Source organism: Brachycentrus maculatus, unplaced genomic scaffold, assembly GCF_059751285.1.
Source record: "Brachycentrus maculatus isolate JH-2025_06_01 unplaced genomic scaffold, ASM5975128v1 h1tg000131l, whole genome shotgun sequence".
NCBI classification, from domain to species: domain Eukaryota; kingdom Metazoa; phylum Arthropoda; class Insecta; order Trichoptera; family Brachycentridae; genus Brachycentrus; species Brachycentrus maculatus.
The window spans coordinates 1576532-1594354 of NW_028280884.1; the positions used below are offsets into that span (position 1 = coordinate 1576532).

The following is a 17823-nucleotide window of genomic DNA, read 5'->3' on the forward strand; positions in this document are numbered from 1 at the left end:
TATCAATTATTTTACGTAGGTACATTCATTTTTCTATACAATTTTACGTAAACAAAACTTTATCTTCCTTTGCAAAAATCACACGGCCTCTTCGTATTAACAAAACTTCTCCTCAAAGTTAACCTAGCGTTGTATATTTACATACTCCTTCACAATAATATATAGATAATGCTTCCAGCGCCTATTCGCTGCTACGTTAGCTCGACCGGGCCAACATCGTACCGTATCGTCAATGTAACAAGTCTCAATTATAGCGAAAGATGCTTATCATTAACTCATACAGATTCCAATGTTTTAAGAGGAAATCGAATATCATTCATATGCTAAAGCCACATTAAAAAAGATGCACCAAATATTATCATTCATATCAACAATTTTTTCAAAAATACTGCATAATTAATGTGTAAAAAACCATAAATATTATGGCTTTCTTTGGTATGTACTAAGAACGCCACAAAACACAGAAATTTGATGAGTTTTGATGAAATTTGATCTAAATGCAAGCGATATAACTGTTTTGTATAACACTTGTGTCATGGAAGTCTCATTAGGGTATTTCTCTAACCCCTAACTCCACCCAATGGTGCATAGGGCACTGCATCCTATAGACACATTATTAATTTGATTGCTAATTACATGAACGCAAGGTGATCAGTTCTGCGCTTCAGGTAACCCTGGAGTCTTGTCCAGGATGTTTAAAAAAATATTAGAGTGAAAAACTGCACATATTTATTTAGGACTCCCCGGAAATTGAACCCTGGTACTCTAGCATAGTAGCTAAACGAGCTAACCACTATACTAAGAGGTGGGTAAAATAAAATGCATTATAGAATCTTTAAAGTATTCGGTTATCAATTTTCGTAGCACTTTTTAGATTTTTTTTTAATGAGATAAATTTAAATACATAAATCGCAAGACAATATCTCCCTTGCAGTATAAAATTCATTAATAAGGGTACGTAAAATCCACGGCCTCCGTAGTGTAATGCTCAGCACGTTCGGCTACCGTACTGGAGGTCCCGGGTTCGATTCCCAGGGGGAGGTCAAATAAATAAAATTGATTTTTTCACTCTTATATTTATTCAATATTACCTTGGACTGGTACCGGAAGCGGAGGGCTGATCACCTTTCCTTCATGTGTTAACGATCAAAATAACACTGCGTTTATGATGCATGCAGTGCCCTATGCACCATTGGGTTTGAATGAATGAAAAAATGAAAATCCACGGCAGGTGTAGCAAGATTAGAAATTTCTATTCTCGCGGTACAACTGCACCAACAAATGATGTTATCACTACGGCTGTCCAAACTTAAAACACAGTAAAGGACATTTTTTTGTAATATGTTTTTTTTAGCATTTTTGGACTAAGCAGAATCTACTTAGTCCAAAAATGCAAAAAAACGTACTACAAAAAAAATGTCCCTTACTGTGTTTTGAGTTTGGACAGCCGACTAGATAACGCCATGGTTTATTTTTTTATTATTTAAATTAAAATAAGAATAATTGAATCCTTTTAATGTCTTATTTCTTTTAAGATTTGAATAAGCACAGTACCAATCATCTTGATATTTTTATTTAACTATTCTCTTATATTAAATTGGGTGACAGTTTTAAAAGTGAGTGAGAATCGGATTCATAAGATATGTAATTTATTATTAGATTAAAACCAATATTTTTAGCTTTTCCACTTTTTTATTTGACCAGCGACCGGGTTTCGTCGTTACCGACATCATCAGACTGGTGAGAGGCTATACAAATTGTTATGTTATATATAAAAGAAGGCAGGAGTTGATAACCATGATTTGATATAATTTTATGAGAAATTAATTTAATTTTAGTGAATTTAAGTATTTTATATCAATTAATAAAATTATATCAAATCATGGTTATCAACTCCTGCCTTCTTTTATATATAACATAACAATTTGTATAGCCTCTCACCAGTCTGATGATGTCGGTAACGACGAAACCCGGTCGCTGGTCAAATGAAAAAGTGGAAAAGCTAAAAATATTGGTTTTAATCTAATAATAAATTAAAAATGCAATTCCATCACGAAGTGTCAGTGGATAATATAAATCTATTCATAAGATATGTATTTCTAAAGATAATTATGAGATAAATATGTATGAGCCAAAAATAAGCATGTTTCGCTGATACTCACATAAAAATTTAATAAATGCAGGCGGCGTGATACGAAATATTGTACAACTAATTATTATTCAGAAAACTAAACAATACAGAAAACATAATGGATTTTGTTTTCAATCTATTGCAGTGACACAAAATTTACATATTTATTTTAATTATTAATCAACATACAACGAAAAAACAACAATTTTCACACAGAATCTACTACATATAAAACAACGAACATAGATTGAAAATTATGTTGTGCAAAAAATCCTTTTAAACAGTGCGGAAAATTAAAAAAATCAGTCAAGAAGCGTAGAATATTAAAAATCTCAATTTTCTTTTAAAAAAATGGGATAAAGTTGTAATTTTTCTGTTTCACTTTGTTTCCAGTGGTGCATAGGGCACTGGAGTAGACTGATACAGATTAAGGTTGATTTTAAACAATGAAAAATCAATTCAGACTGTTTCATAAATTTACAATGTCAAAAAAATGTATTTGGTATTTTCTTTACATTATTTAATTTATTAAATGAGTACTTTTTGGTCCGCCTCTGTGGCATGATGGTTAATGTGTTAAGCTACCGTGCTGGAGATCCCAAGTTTGATTCCCAGAAGGGGTCCAAATAAATATTAGTGGTTTTCCACTCTAATATTTATTTGATATTACCCTGGACTGGTACTTTAAACACAAGATTGGTCTCCTTGCCTTCGCGTTAAGCATCAATCGAGACAAATCTGTGTTAATATGATGCAGTGCCCTATGCACCGTTGGGTGCTGGGGTTGAGAAGAAAGGAGAAGCTTTCACCAAAGAAGGAATCATCGGATAAATCAAATATTGAAATGAAAATACCAAGTGTTTTATTTGAAATTTGGTTTTCGGTTCACTGGTAAATTCCAATGTGAATTACGCGTAAATGGTATATTTACATCCCCAAACAGTTAGGGCGATTGTCCACTATCCGGAATTTGACCGTCCGGCAGTCCGGTTTTGAAAAATGAAAGCGACTATGACTGTTTAGCGTGATCGAATTTACGCGCAACGTGTTCACGCACCGATCAAGAGCACCGATCCGAAAAAATGTGGACAAAAGCACATGCCAATCCAAGCCAATCGTCGTTTTAAAATGCTAACTGACGTGCCGGACAGTAACATTCCATGTAGTGGACAAACGCCCTGACGAGTTATAAATATGAGTGTGCTTTATACCAAATTACCAAAAATGATATATTTTGGTACTTTTGCAAGGTAATCTCATGAATACTAGTCAATAGTAGACAAAATCGTACTATTGTGATATTTTCTATTAATTGCGACTGACACACCCGCCTGTAATACAGCATTATTTAATTTTTTTGTGTGACTATGTCGAAAACACGATTTGTATTTCTTTAATTGCAATAACTGCTTAATAAGTTGAAATTTGAATCCCGAGTCCCGGGATTTAAACTTTAATTTAAGTAATGCTTTAATAAAGACATAGTTCATGCAACTGTTTAAAAAATCTAAGTATTTTTTGCACTGCAGAGATCAAATCACATAAGTAGGGCATGAGCTATTTGTAAAAATGTAAAAGGGATAAAACACTCTTGTTATCATTCACAGTTCACTTCATGTACCACTTAAAAACTCTACTTTACGACTACCTGTAGTCTTGAAGTAGAGTTTTTAAGTGGTATTACATAAAGCCAACTATGAATGATAAAAACAGTGTAATATTACCATACCACAATGTTAATAATCCTTTTACAATAAAAAATATGCAAAGAGGTGTTTAAAATATGAAAAAGTAAAAGTTTTGAGGTAGAAAAATGATAATCATTTAGTTTCCATTTCATTTCATTTATTTAGTTATTAATTTAAAGTTTATTTTTATATTTTTACCTATGACTAAAATTTATATTATGATCAGACGTGATCGAAGACTTGGCACTATATTTGTTCGTGGTTATGTTTTGGTTAAGAAAACACGAGCGAAATATATACTCAATATTTGTGATTTTAAATTTTATAACTTACAAAGAAAATTTGTAATAAAATCACTATGTATCGTAAAATAATGTTTTAGTATTGATTAGTCTTGAAGAAGAAGCTGTTTGCTTTGAAATCGGTCAACATTATAGCCAAGTTATAACAAGAGATGTAGTTATTTTTTTAAAGAAAGATATCTTGCAAGTTTTATAGGAAATTATATTTTTTTGCCAAAAGTAATGTAATATAATACACACAGTATACGCGTTTATAAAGTTTATATACCATATTGTATGTGCATTGACGGCTTGTTATATATCTGCAAGATATTAATTGAAAAAAATAAGACTTGATAAAAATAAATAGTTGAATATATGATATATTTTTTAATATGTCAAATTTTGATTGTGAATGATTGTACTATTCTCTGGGACTTCTTACCCGATGTTGGCGCACAGTGTGTGACATCTTCGATAGTGCCCAACGTGTGTTTGTAACACGTTTATCACACAGCCAGCCTGTACCCAAAATTCAAACATATTTTTGTCTGGATTTAATACTGAGATTGTAATAATTTTAGGCTTAAAATGTTGACAGAGACTTTATTAACACATTGATTGCGAGAAACGCTTAAAAGCGTCTTTTACATACTATTGGTAGAGAGTGGGAGACGCCTATAAGCGTTGTATTTGCTTACTTTTGGTAGAACGCGAGAGACCCCAGAAAACATTGAAGAGATGGGAATTGGGTGTTGCGGTTACTTGTGATTAGTATACTAAGGGTCGGGCGGCAGACTGCCAGAGTATAATTAGGGTCGGGGTTGATGAAAAAACCACCCGACAATGTGTTAAGACTCGCAAATGGAATCCTTAGTTGGTTCATTTTCTGTTATACATGTGTTAGCGAGTTTGGCTACCATGCTGGAAGTCCCAGGTTCGATTCCCAGAGAGGTCAAAAAAATATTAGTGATTTTTCACTGTAATATTTATTGAATATCACCCTGGATTGGTACCTATAGTACACGAATGATCAAATTATCTTCTCTCAATTACAATCAAGATAACACAGTTCTAATGTGATACAGTGCCCTATGCACCATCGGGTCAGAAGAAGGAGATATGCATATTACTTTCCAACAATTTACACTGCAAATTACGTATGTTTTTTGCAGAATTTTAGTGAAATACTTATCTGACATTTTTCGTAAAATATTTTTGAGTTTCGACTGCGTTTTCTCTTAACCAATCCAAAACGGTATATACCCGCGGGTGTCATAATGTATTAAGAGCTAATCTTATTTTTACACAATGTAATTAGTTTATCTTTCATCACAATGCTTTGCGCGAGTCAGCTTTAAAAAAAAAACACGGAAAAATAAACAAAAATAAAATAAAACGAAAAAAACTACTGTTTCTGCAAAAACTATTGATTTGTGAAAGATGAACAGTTGCCGCATTGGAATTAGACACCATTAAGTAGAGAAATCTCAATATAACAACTGAACATCCACGAAATATTGAGTATATTTTTTTCAGATATGCCCACATAAGTCAAAATTCATTTTGTATCCATCTTGAGATTTCGACCATCAGAAAGCTCCGTGTAACCGGCTTAGGACGTGCAACTGTCAAAATTCGGATACACCGAGCCTCCTGATTCGCCGAAATTACTCAGAGTTTTCAAATATTCTTCATTTTGGACCGTAAGCGCGATATCAAAATTCAAAATGGCACGATAAACTGTTTTACTTTTTAAGTCAAAATCTAGCAGAATAACCTTAAAAAACAATGATTTTTTTTTAAAATCCAAGATCCCGTTTGTTAAGTTATTTCAAATATGTATAAATTAATTTAATAGATAGAGTATAATTTCAAAGTTACATTTTGCTACTGACAGCTGATAAGTGAAAATAAATATAAGATATTTTTTACTCCAATATTTATTTAATATTATCCTAGACTGGTGCCTAAAACGCAGGGTAGTAAACAATGCAGTGCCCTTTGCACCATCGGGTGGGTATAAGGGTTGGAAGAAGAATATATTTGATCTAAAATAATATTTGAATGTTGATAAGTAAATGTCCTTATGAAGAAGCATTATTTTTTATTAGAAATGAGATAATAATTATTTAAGACCCTTATCCTACCGCGTTTGGCTACTGTGCTAGAAGCCCCGGGTTCGATTACCAAGTGGTTGAAATAAATATTAGCGAAATAAATCTTTTTCACTGACATTTATTAAATATTATTACCTTGGTAAGAGCCAGCTTACGGGATTCTACGGGATCAAGTTCGTACAAGGAAAGGGTCCAAAAAAGGCATAGCCTAGGTGACATTGTCCATGGCAGAAGGACCTACAACCTGAGGACAAGGAGAGCTGACCCCAACAGTCTACAAAGACAATAAGTTGGGATGGAGCCAGGAAGAAGACCTTAGACACCTGAATTGCAGGATTCACCACCGTGCCTTCTAGTAAGTAACATCAAGATAACACTGCGTCAATTCCGATGCAGTGCCCTATGCACCATAAGGGTAAGAAGAAGAATTTTCAGATAAGAAGACCTTGGGCAGTTACCTGAAGGGCAGGATTCATCAGGACTGCGGCAATTCTGATGCAGTTTTCTATGCGCCAGAAGGATTAGAAGAAGAATTTTCAGATTTACTCCCCGTACCTGCAGAGACAAGCCTCTGAAAATAGAGGCTATGAGGGTTATTCCTTTAAATTGAATTTAATATGGTGTCTTTGGAATTTAATGCTGATTAACGATGGTTTTGTCATTGCCTTGCTTTTTTGATGAATTCCGTCCAAAATGTGCTAAGAATATTTCTCATACAAATGAACAAAGTCTTATGAACTGTAATAATAATAATAATATATAAATTCAGATAATTTATATAGCGCCGTTTTTGTAAATTAGTACCTCAAGGACGCTTCGTCATGAAAGTTATGAAACCCGTGATATTCTGACTACCGAAGCAATTTCGTCCAAAACGTGCCAAGAATATTTCCCATACAAAATGAACAAAGTCTTAAGAAAGAAGTTACGAAATGTGTGATATATCGACTACCAAAGCTGACTCAATAAACTGAAACGAAAGACACATTAGACCCGATATATTAAAAAAAAAACAGAGAACTATTTAAGTAATAAGTATAGAGATATTTTATGAGATCGGCCTCATAAAAGATATTTTCTTATATCTAGATTTATTATCACTAAAACTAATTAATGCTAAGAACATGTTTGCACCACTTTTGCTAACTTAAAAACAGTTTTAATTCATATAATTTTCACTTAAAATAAACAAAAGTTTTTAAAAAAACCTATGCTAACTTGGCACAGAGGAACATTGCGAAATAAAAAAATTAAGAATCGTATGAAGAACACAAGTTTCCAGATATAATTTAAGTAAGAAGTTCATAAAATAAATAAATGCATGAATATTGATTCCATGTCATCCCCAAATATAATCAATATATATTTTCATTAATTGATTCGGCAGTCACTTGGTGGTAAAATCTATCCATTTTTAATTCATTCAACTTTTATTTAGTAAATATGTATCCACCATTTAGTAATATGTGTCCGCCTCCGTAGCGTAATGGTCAGCACGCTCGGCTACCGTACTGGAGGTCCCGGGTTCGATTCCCAGGGGGGGTCAAATAAATATTAGTGATTTTTTCACTCTTATATTTATTCAATATTACCTTGGACTGGTACCGGAAGCGGAGGGCTGATCACCTTTCCTTCATGTGTTAACGATCTAGATAACACTGCGTTTATATGATGCAGTGCCCTATGCACCATTGGGGTGCGGATAAGGGTTTGAATGAAATGAAAAATGAATGAAATATGTACCACTATTTCTTCAAGTGTCAATAGATTTTAAGAAATAGTGGTATTTACTAAGTAAAACTTAAAATAAAAATGAATATATATTTTTTCAATATCCGTACTTTTTAAAGTTTTTTTTCTGTGTCACTCATTGTCACATCATTATGACAATTTTTAATCTGTCTGTAGAACCTTCCACTTTGCCTTGTAATGCATATAATACTTCATATTTCTTTCCCAACACAAAATATTTAAAGTACTGAAGCTTTCTTTATATTTTAAAGAAGAAAATGTGGCTATAAATTCTAGTGTTACTAGAAAAATAGTGTTTTTGGCAATTTAAAAAATATTCTGAAAATTAAACAATGTTTAACGGTAAATAACTAAAAAATGAACACATCGCTTCTCGTGGATGTAGGAAGATAGGATAGAATACTACATGTCTACTGTGTCTTCGCAAAAGTTCTTCATCTCTTCCACATTCATACATACTCGCTCGGTATAAATTCAACAATTTAACTGTTTTTTTTTAACCAGCATCAAAACTATTGAATCATCGTCACACCATGAACATTGCTGTATTGAAAAAACTTTTTAAAAAAAAGTGGTTTTACAAGTTTTTAAAAGTTTTCAAAAATCACACTTTATACTGAAGCTACAAAAATAATTGACTATCAAAAATTTTTTTTTTTGCAGTATTTTTTTGACAATTTAAGATAATATATTTTAAATATTCGGGGATGATATTTGGAGCCATTCGAAGCTAAATTTACAATATGTTATTAAAATCAATTGACACCACAATATTCTAAACTTAATTGAGAAATACACATAAAATAAAATAATATTTGAAAAATAACAAAATCCACACGTGTTTCAACCCCATTACTCCTGGTATCATCTTTAAAACACGTGCGAACAATAAATGAGAAAATTCAGCTGTCAATTGATTTGATACCAATAATTACCACAGTATCATTTTTTTAAGTAAAACATTAAAATAACACGAGTTTTTCGAAATATAAAAAATCTTAACAGAAGAATATTTTTTAAAAATTACATCGCAGTATAAAAATCGTATAAAAGAAAAAAAAACAATAAAAATTATACACAACATGATTTTAAATGTGATCTGTTAAAAATTATATTTACAAACAATTAGAAAAGAGAATTTACATAAAACTTACGAATGTCGTTTTTACAAACATACACCGAAAATAGACACCTAGATGTTTACTTTAATAAACGAAAAAACATTCCGACATTATTGCACGATTATTTCGAATATTAATTTAGATAAAGATTAAATTTTTAAGAGAGGAGACGTTGAAATCACAATTGGGAAAAAACATTGATATCAGATTTAAGTTTTGTACTGACGTTTCTCGATGGAACTATATAGTTTTTTTCACTTTTATAAAAATGAATAAAATAGCAGATAAAAGTGGAAAAAATTATACAGTCTTTGTTTTATTATATAAAGCATTGACATAAATAAAGACACAAAATTAAATATCAATTATTTTTGTCTGTCTTCATAGTGTAGCGGTTAGCGAATCAAGCTACCGTGCTGGAGGTTTCAGGTTGGATTTTAGACGGGTGAAAAATAAATATAAGCGATTCTTCACTGTAATATTTATTTGATATCACCCTGGGCTGGTTACCTGAAGCGCAGGACTTATCACCTTGGGTTTATGAATATAACATTCAAGATATCACTGTGTCAGTATGATGCAGTGCCCTATGCACCATTAGGTGCGGATAAGGGTAAGAAGAAGAAGACATGTTGATAGTTTGTTTAGTGATTGAGCTTGAGAATTAGTGATTTAGCGTGGACAGTTGTATTAGAATCGAATCCGATCGTTTTACAAAAGTGACCTTTCCTGCGTATTCGCTTTAAATCTTGCAGGCCTAGAGATGTGGGGTTTTCAAAAACGCATCTACATAGGAAAAACGGTTCTAATAACACGGTCATAAAGTCCAAAATAGCTAATCGACTAAAGAACGGCAAAGTATTAATCAAATTCATATGTAAATATTGAGGCAGCCTTAAAACTGTTGTTGAGTTTCGAATATGCACTTAGTTATATAAAACTTGTATACAACCCATCATGACATATCGCTCACACCTTTAAAGAACGTCATAAATCAAAAATTGTCAATTTTCAGTTGTGCATGTTTTCGGAATGCGCATAAAATGTACTATATCCCAGCAAAAGCGGCATATTTTAAACTTAATATTTACCCGCTACGGGGCAGAAAGTGTTGTTTTTGCATTTTGAAGAAAAGGTGTTGTTTAATTATTTTTTTAAATATACTAAATATTTTTCGAATGGAGAAAAAACCTTCAGGTTTTACCTAAAAAGATCTGGTGCACAGAAAAAAGTTCAAGAAGTGGCTTGATATTTATTAATACATTGTATTATATTTTTAAACTTTAAAAACGTCCTCCTGAAAAATCAAGTTTTTTGATTTATGACGTTCTTGAAAGGAGTGAGCGATATGTGATCGAAAGCAGAGCGGACACTGTAGTCAGAAAAACGCGCTAAGAGTGTCAGAAATGATGACTCTAAGAAGCATATCTGGCTAGAGTCTACGAGATAGAATAAGAAACACCAGGATAAGGCAAATATGCGAGATGGAAGATGTCGTTAGGTGGGGAAGGCAACGAAGGAGACAATGGTATGGAACCATCTAGACTCCCCCACATTGCATCACATGGCCAACCCCAAGGCAGACCACTAAAGAGATGGATTGACAGCTAGGAATCGACATCGCAGGAGGCTAATCCCTCTTAAAAACAGGCCACAAGGCCTACACCACGCTGAAGAAGACGTAGTTTTGTGCATTTTCTTTTTTATGTTCTTCTCTGATGTTTTTATATATTGTGATTATCAGTCCGGTCTCCTCTCCAGATTTTCATACCGATCAATCTCCAAAATATGGAATAAAAAATTCATTTGTGAAATAAAAAATGCTCAGTTCAACAGGCTTAAACACTATTTAAAAAACATATTTACAGACATATTACAAGTTTTAATTTCTATGTATGACACAAAATAAGTAATCTCTCGCGATTACGTTAACGAACACTCCGTTAAGCGTTTACCAATAATTATAATTATTTAAGCGTTTTATCTTAGACTCGATTGTCTATTATTAACATTTTCTATGGAATTTTTTAATGTTCAATTGTCACTCACAATAATATTAACAAAATGCTAGGTATTTTATAAGGCCCTTATTTTTCACTGTGTTTTCTTTTGTCTACGTCTAAAGTCAATATGTTTTCTGCGATATCGCTATTTAAGAATGCCAATACACAAAAACTAACAAAATCATACCAAACTTGCATTTTAAGGTAGGTACTGAGAGAAATAATGTGAGGACCTGCCTATGCAAGAGTCCATAGAAATTGCAATACAGAAAAGAATCTTGTCAAAGTCTCGTCTTTTCTATATTAGGATGAAATCTATGGACTTATGGAGTCACAATATTTGAGGTTATGTGTTAAAAATATATAAGAAAACTGTATTTTTTGCAAACAAAATTAATAAATCGGTTTGGACATAAATATATAAAGAGGTTTTGTAAAAAAAACATGACCTGTAAGGTCTTAAAGTTCAAAAATATTAAGTTAAAAGTCAAAAGTTTTACTTGGTAAATATCACTATTTATTTGCAATCTGTTTTTACATGTGTTTCAATGCTTTCAACAACATTATCAAACACTGTATGATATGTTGAATGCATCGAAACACGTGTCATAATATAGATATACCAAGTAAAAATTCAATTAAAAATACCAAACGTTTGGTTTTTTTAATTGAGTTTTTTCAATATGTTGATGATAACATTTAACTAGCAAACAAAGAGAGAAAACTCCCTGTGATTATTACCGAATAAAATAGTGGTACTTACCAAGTAAAATTTTAACTAAAACTGTTTTTTGCATTTTTCCTGAATGTGTTTTTGATATTTGACTGTAAAAAAGTGGTAACAATGAAGAAATGTACGCTCAAATTAGAGTTGTACCATTTTTCATTAATGAATTCGGCAGTCACATTGCGGTAAAATCTACCCATTTTTAATTTAAGTTTTACTTAGTAAATACCACTATTTCTTAAATTCTATTGTGACACGTGTTTCGATGCATTCCGCATCATTTTCAAACACCGTATATGAAGCTAAGTCTAAATTTTAGAGTTCCTGCCTCCTCTTCATCCTTCAACGTCCCAAGGACACAACTGTACAATTTAGATTTAGCTTCACATACAGTATTTGATAATGATGCGGAATGCATTGAAATGCGTTTCATAATAGATTTTTCATAAGATATAGTGGTATTTACTACGTAAAACTTAATTTAAAAATAGAATTCTACCAGTTCAAAAAGCACGTTGAGGAACTGTACTCTTAAATTAGAGTTGTACTAGTATCAAAAAGCACTTTGACGAATTGCACTATTAAATTACACTTGTATCAGATTAAAAAGGACATTACAGAATGGAACTCATAATAAGATTTGAACTAGTTTTGAGGAATCGTACTCTTAAAAAAGAGTTATACCAGTTCAAAAAGCATGTTGAGGAATTGGATGATCAAATTATAGTTGTACCAGTTTAAAACGCGCGTTGAGCGCTTGGCATGAGAGCGTGCGTATCGCAGAAGACGTATTGACCCGACAGCTAAGACTATGAAACAGAAATGACCTTATTGGAATTGTTGGGGTTGTTGTTGGCGCCGGAGGGGCCGTTGGAAGACGTGGAGGTCGAGCCGGATGGCCCGTTGGAGGAGGTGGCCGTGCGCGGCGGCTCGTGTAGGCGGTGGTGCGGCAAGGGCAGGTGGCCCAGGTGGCTGAGGTCGGCCAGGTTGGAGAGGTTGGAGAGACTGGACAGGTCGGTGAGGCCGCAGGAGCGGCCCGTGAGCCGGTTCACGCTCAGCGGGTTGTTGGCGTCGCGCGGGTTGGTGCCGACGGGCGCGCGCGGCGCGTGCGGCGCGGGCGGCGCGGGCGAGCGCGCGTCGGGCGGCGCGGGCGAGGCCAGGCTGGCCAGGCTGCCGGGGCTCGGGGCCACGGGGCTCGTGAGCGAGGACAGCGCCGAGAGCGCCGGGCTGCTGGCGGAGCCGTCCAGGTCGTGCGCCGAAGAGTCGTCCGAGTCGCTGCCGCCGTCGGCCTCCTCCGCGTCCAGCTCCTCACCAGGGGCGCGGCCCCCGCATGCCATCGCGAGCGCCTCCATGTAGCGAACGCATTTTTTCTTGCGCCTGAAATTATCGTCAAATACAATTATTTTTTTATTAATTTTTTTTTTTAAACCCTTATCCGCACCCCAATGGTGCATAAGGCACTGCGTCATACAAACGCAGTGTTATCTTGATCGTTTACACATGAAGGAAAGGTGATCAGCCCTCCGCTTCAGGTACCAGTCCAGGGTAATATTGACTAAATATTAAGAGAAAAAAACACATATTTATTTAAACCCCCCTGGGAATCGAACCCGGGACCTCCAGAACGGTAGCCGAGCGTGCTGACCATTACACTACGGAGGCGGAATCATCATATATATTTTTATATTTTATTTAATATAGTTGCATTTTTAAGTATAATATAATACATTTTCTAAACATTTATACATATGGCAATCTTTTAGATTCGCTGTGCCTCTCCAAAAAGAGTCTGAGCTCTTGTGCTTGGAGAGGAACTTACACTCAAGGTTTAATGTTTTATACATGTAATGGTACAATAGTCTTTTTTTATATATTTTTTCAAGATTTATATGTAATGGGCATTATTTTTTTTCTTAAGAATTTTTATATCTTCTATTTTTTTAATTTCTTTCTTCTTTCTTTTTATATACATAATAACAAATTACAGATTACGGTAATGTGCCCTCACTGAGGTTTCCCGTGCCAAAATGGATTATTTATCGATTTAAATAAATTATTTATTTTACATAAAATGTAATTTTGTTTTAAAATCAATTTAAATATTTTATTATAACTTAATTATAATGTCTACCGGTTTCGAAGCTAACCGCTTCTTTATCAAGACATTGCCTCTCCAAGCACGAGAGCTCAGTCTCTTTTTTGGAGAGGCACGCGCAACTAAAATTATAAGTTTGCCATATGTATAAATGTATAGAAATTGTATTTAAAAAAAATGCAACTATAAACACACTATCTGCGGGAAGGGTAATTTTACCCTTTCACTCGACTGTTAGTGTTCGGCGGGAAGGGTAATTTTACCTTGTCACTCGACTCATCGTAAATTGCGTGTAAGTTATTTTTATGCATGACTTTTGCGGCATCTTTTTATCTCATATCGATGAGTACAGTATGGTTATATCGCTCACTCCTTTCAAGAACGTCATAAATCAAAAAACTTGATTTTTCAGGAGAACGTTTTTAAAGTTTAAAAATATGATACAATGTATTAAAAATAAATTACTAGCCACTTCTTGAACTTTTTACTGTGCAACAGATATCTTTAGGTAAAACATTAAAGTTTTTCCTCCATTTGAAAAATATAAAAAAATAATTGAACAATACCATTTCTTCAAAATGCAAAAACAACTCTTTCCGCCCTGTAGCGGGTAAATATTAAGTTAAAAATATGCCGCCTTTGCTGGGATATAGTACATTTTCTGGGCATTCCGAAAACATGCACAACTGAAAATTGATGATTTTTGATTTGACGTTCTTGAAAGGAGTGAGCGATATGTTATCACTTCTTTTCAGAGATGTTTATCTCTTTATGAGCGCGAATCCGCCCGCAGATAGTGTGTTTTAAATTAATAAAAATAAAATAGAATAAGAAATTGATTGATGACTTTGTGGTATTAATAATTACTCGTATTACTTAGTGCCTACTTAGAATCATACATACATTTAGAGAGAGATTTATTATTTAAATCAGTAATTCATGATTTTCATAATTAATTAACCGATTTTTGATCTCTTAAGGTCCTAACAAGAAAATTGGTTACTTTTATCCTTAAATTCATCAAATTCCTGTGTTATTTAATTTTATATTTTAAATAATTACTACAAACGAAATAAATAGAAGATTTTTTAAAGATTATCAATAATAATAAATTTAATAATAATAATAAATCTATTACTTATTATGTAAGATATAAAAACATCAAAATAAACACGGCTGTCCAAACTTAAAACACAGTAAGGGACATTTTTGTAGTAGGTTTTTTTTGCATTTTTGGTCTAAGTAGAATCTACTTAGTCCGAAAATACAAAAAAAACATACTACAAAAAAATGTCCCTTACTGTGTTTTGAGTTTGGACAGCCGAACGAACAGCTTTATCCACTTTTATTAATTTTACAAAGTACGAGTTCAGTCATTACCAAGAAATTAAAATTGATTAAATGCCACTAAATTTGGCGGGCGTGCCTTTAGTTGTTGCGGGCCCGATGACACAGAAAACTTTTTTTTTTAATTTTTAATTATTATTATTTTAATTTTGATTATTCTCATTTTCGTTAACAACATCAGACTGGTCAGAAGGGCCTGGATGCCACTAGTCTGATGATGTCAGTAGCAACGAAACAAATTGAGTGGAGAAAGCTACTTAGACAATGCTTTATTTCTAATGTCAGTAAAAACATAAATCTATGAAAAATTTTAGTATCTGTACCTTTGCTGTTGCGGGCCCGGTGGCAACAGAATGCTCTTAGATTTATGATTTTATTGAAATTATACATTTTAGTGACACGTGTTTCGCCTTGCAAAGGCAATGCCAAAACTGTGTAAAAAAAAACATGTTGAAGTATCAATATGAACTGTTTTTTTTTACACTTGTGAAATAATTTTTAATGAATTTCACTCACCTAAGTTCAATTGGATAAAGCTAAATATCTTACTACACAAATTCTCCACATCTATCAAAATCACAACCAACATACGAAAGAAATCCAACAACAGTGCATATATGCATATTTCAACATTTAATTTTTTTAACGTTGCACAAGCGTAAAAAGTGATCACTTAAGCCAACCAAATGTCTGGTTCTAAGCTCTGGAATGCTTAGACTTCCATCTTCTTTCGTATTAAAACTATAGATGGTTCATCTCAAGTTGAGACACCTATAATATATCGTGGGTATACTAGCAAAAAACGTTAACTCAAAAATATGCTTTAATATAATTTTGACTTAATGATGCAAATTATAAAGTACAATAGTTTGAGATGTCATATATTTGTGGTTTTAAAAGTGAATTCAACTATAAGTTTAATAACTACTTCTACTACTACCATCACGCCGTTTCCCCGCAGGGGTAGGCAGAAAGGATGGAACGCCACACTCTTCTATCCTGACATACACACCTCGCCTCCTTCACATCCATACATCTAGTCACAGATGCCCTCTGATTACGCAGACTTTTGACACCACCAGATTTTGGGTTATGATTGATCTAATGGTGCCAAGTCTTTTTCGGTCGTCCTCGTTCTGTTCTCCCGCTCACATTCGCCAAATATATTTTCTTAGTCATTCTCTCGTTATCCATTCGCTCCACATAAGTTTAATAGCGGGTATTTTATTCAGCCTAAAAGCTTTAAATAACAGGGATTATTTAAACAGGGATTTTTGGGTTAATGTTTTTTGCCAGTATACCCACGAAATATTTATGTATCATCCATAGGGTAAACACTCCAGTGAGTGTCTATATTTAAAAATATCAAAACTATTAGTATAAAATAACACAAATTAATAAATATCACATCGACGACATAACAATTATTACATAAAGAACACATCAAACATGCAGAAGATATAAAAAAGTATAAAAATCAAACATAACATATGGAACAAAATTGCAAATTACAAATTAGTGCAAAGAAACTGTTTTAAAACACGCTGATTTCTGTCCGTAGGGTGTCGCATCCAATTATGGGCAGTATTAGATATTATATTATCTAAAACTGTCAATAATTAGATGTGGTACCCTATTTTTGAAATGAATAATTTTTAATTAAAAAAAAGTTTAAGATAAAAATTAATTTTCGATTTAAAAATTAAAACACATTCATTTAGAAAAAATTAAAAAGCCATACATTTTAAGGATAATCAATCACTGGAAGTAACACAGTTGTAAGGGAAATGAAGGCGTATTTAGTCCTCAAGTTTAAAAAGTTGCTGTGGCTCAGTGTGGTTAAATGGAAAAGATAAAAAATAGAAACCCCCCTTTTCTAATATATTTAATTTCACAATACCTGTGAACCAATAAAATATCAAAAATCAATGCAATCAAAAATATTAAAAATTCAAGAGACAGCAGCTGCCAAGAAGCACGCCGTCTAACACGAGCGATGTTTAGTATTGCATGTGTTGCTGATACGTTTGACAGATGGCGCTGCCATTACTATTAAAATAGCATGTTTTTAACTGTCATCGGCAAAAATACCAATCACTTATAAAAACATGTTTTGTCAAAAATTACAAAGCAATTGGTGAATTACACAAGGAGATTTAAGATTTCGAACAAACGAACGTCATCATTTTTTTATTTTGTATTTTCAAAGCATTGTTGACTTTGTGCTATGGTATATTATTAACACCCTCCTTATCATTCATCGTTCTCTCTGCGTAATGCCATTTAAAAAGTGATATTACACACATTAAACGATGAATGATAAGGAGAGTTTTATCTTAATTTTTATGGTATTGATATGGATTTTTACATAAGCAAAATTCAATCATACATATATATTTAAAAAAATAATAAAAAAAATCCTTGTCAAAGTTTATGGATTCTCTGGTTTTATCCTTTATGATAGTAGAATGAAAAATATTTTAATGTATTATATTAAGCCACATTGACATTGACGTTGTTATCCGCTTCCGTAGTGTAATGGTCAGCATGCTCGGCTA

At 33.2% G+C, this 17823-nt stretch overlaps 1 protein-coding gene across 1 annotated transcript in view; it reads right to left on the reverse strand.

The window, feature by feature from the left end:
- Window positions 1–1897: 1897 nt before the first annotated feature.
- pan (transcription factor pangolin) overlaps window positions 1898–17823 on the reverse strand; it is a gene marked incomplete at its 5' end in the record, with an annotated part of 173557 nt that continues 157631 nt past the window's right edge. The window contains one exon of the mRNA XM_088260327.1: window positions 1898–13200. Coding sequence (XP_088116453.1) covers window positions 12633–13200 — 568 coding nt within the window. The remainder of the gene's footprint in view (window positions 13201–17823) is intronic.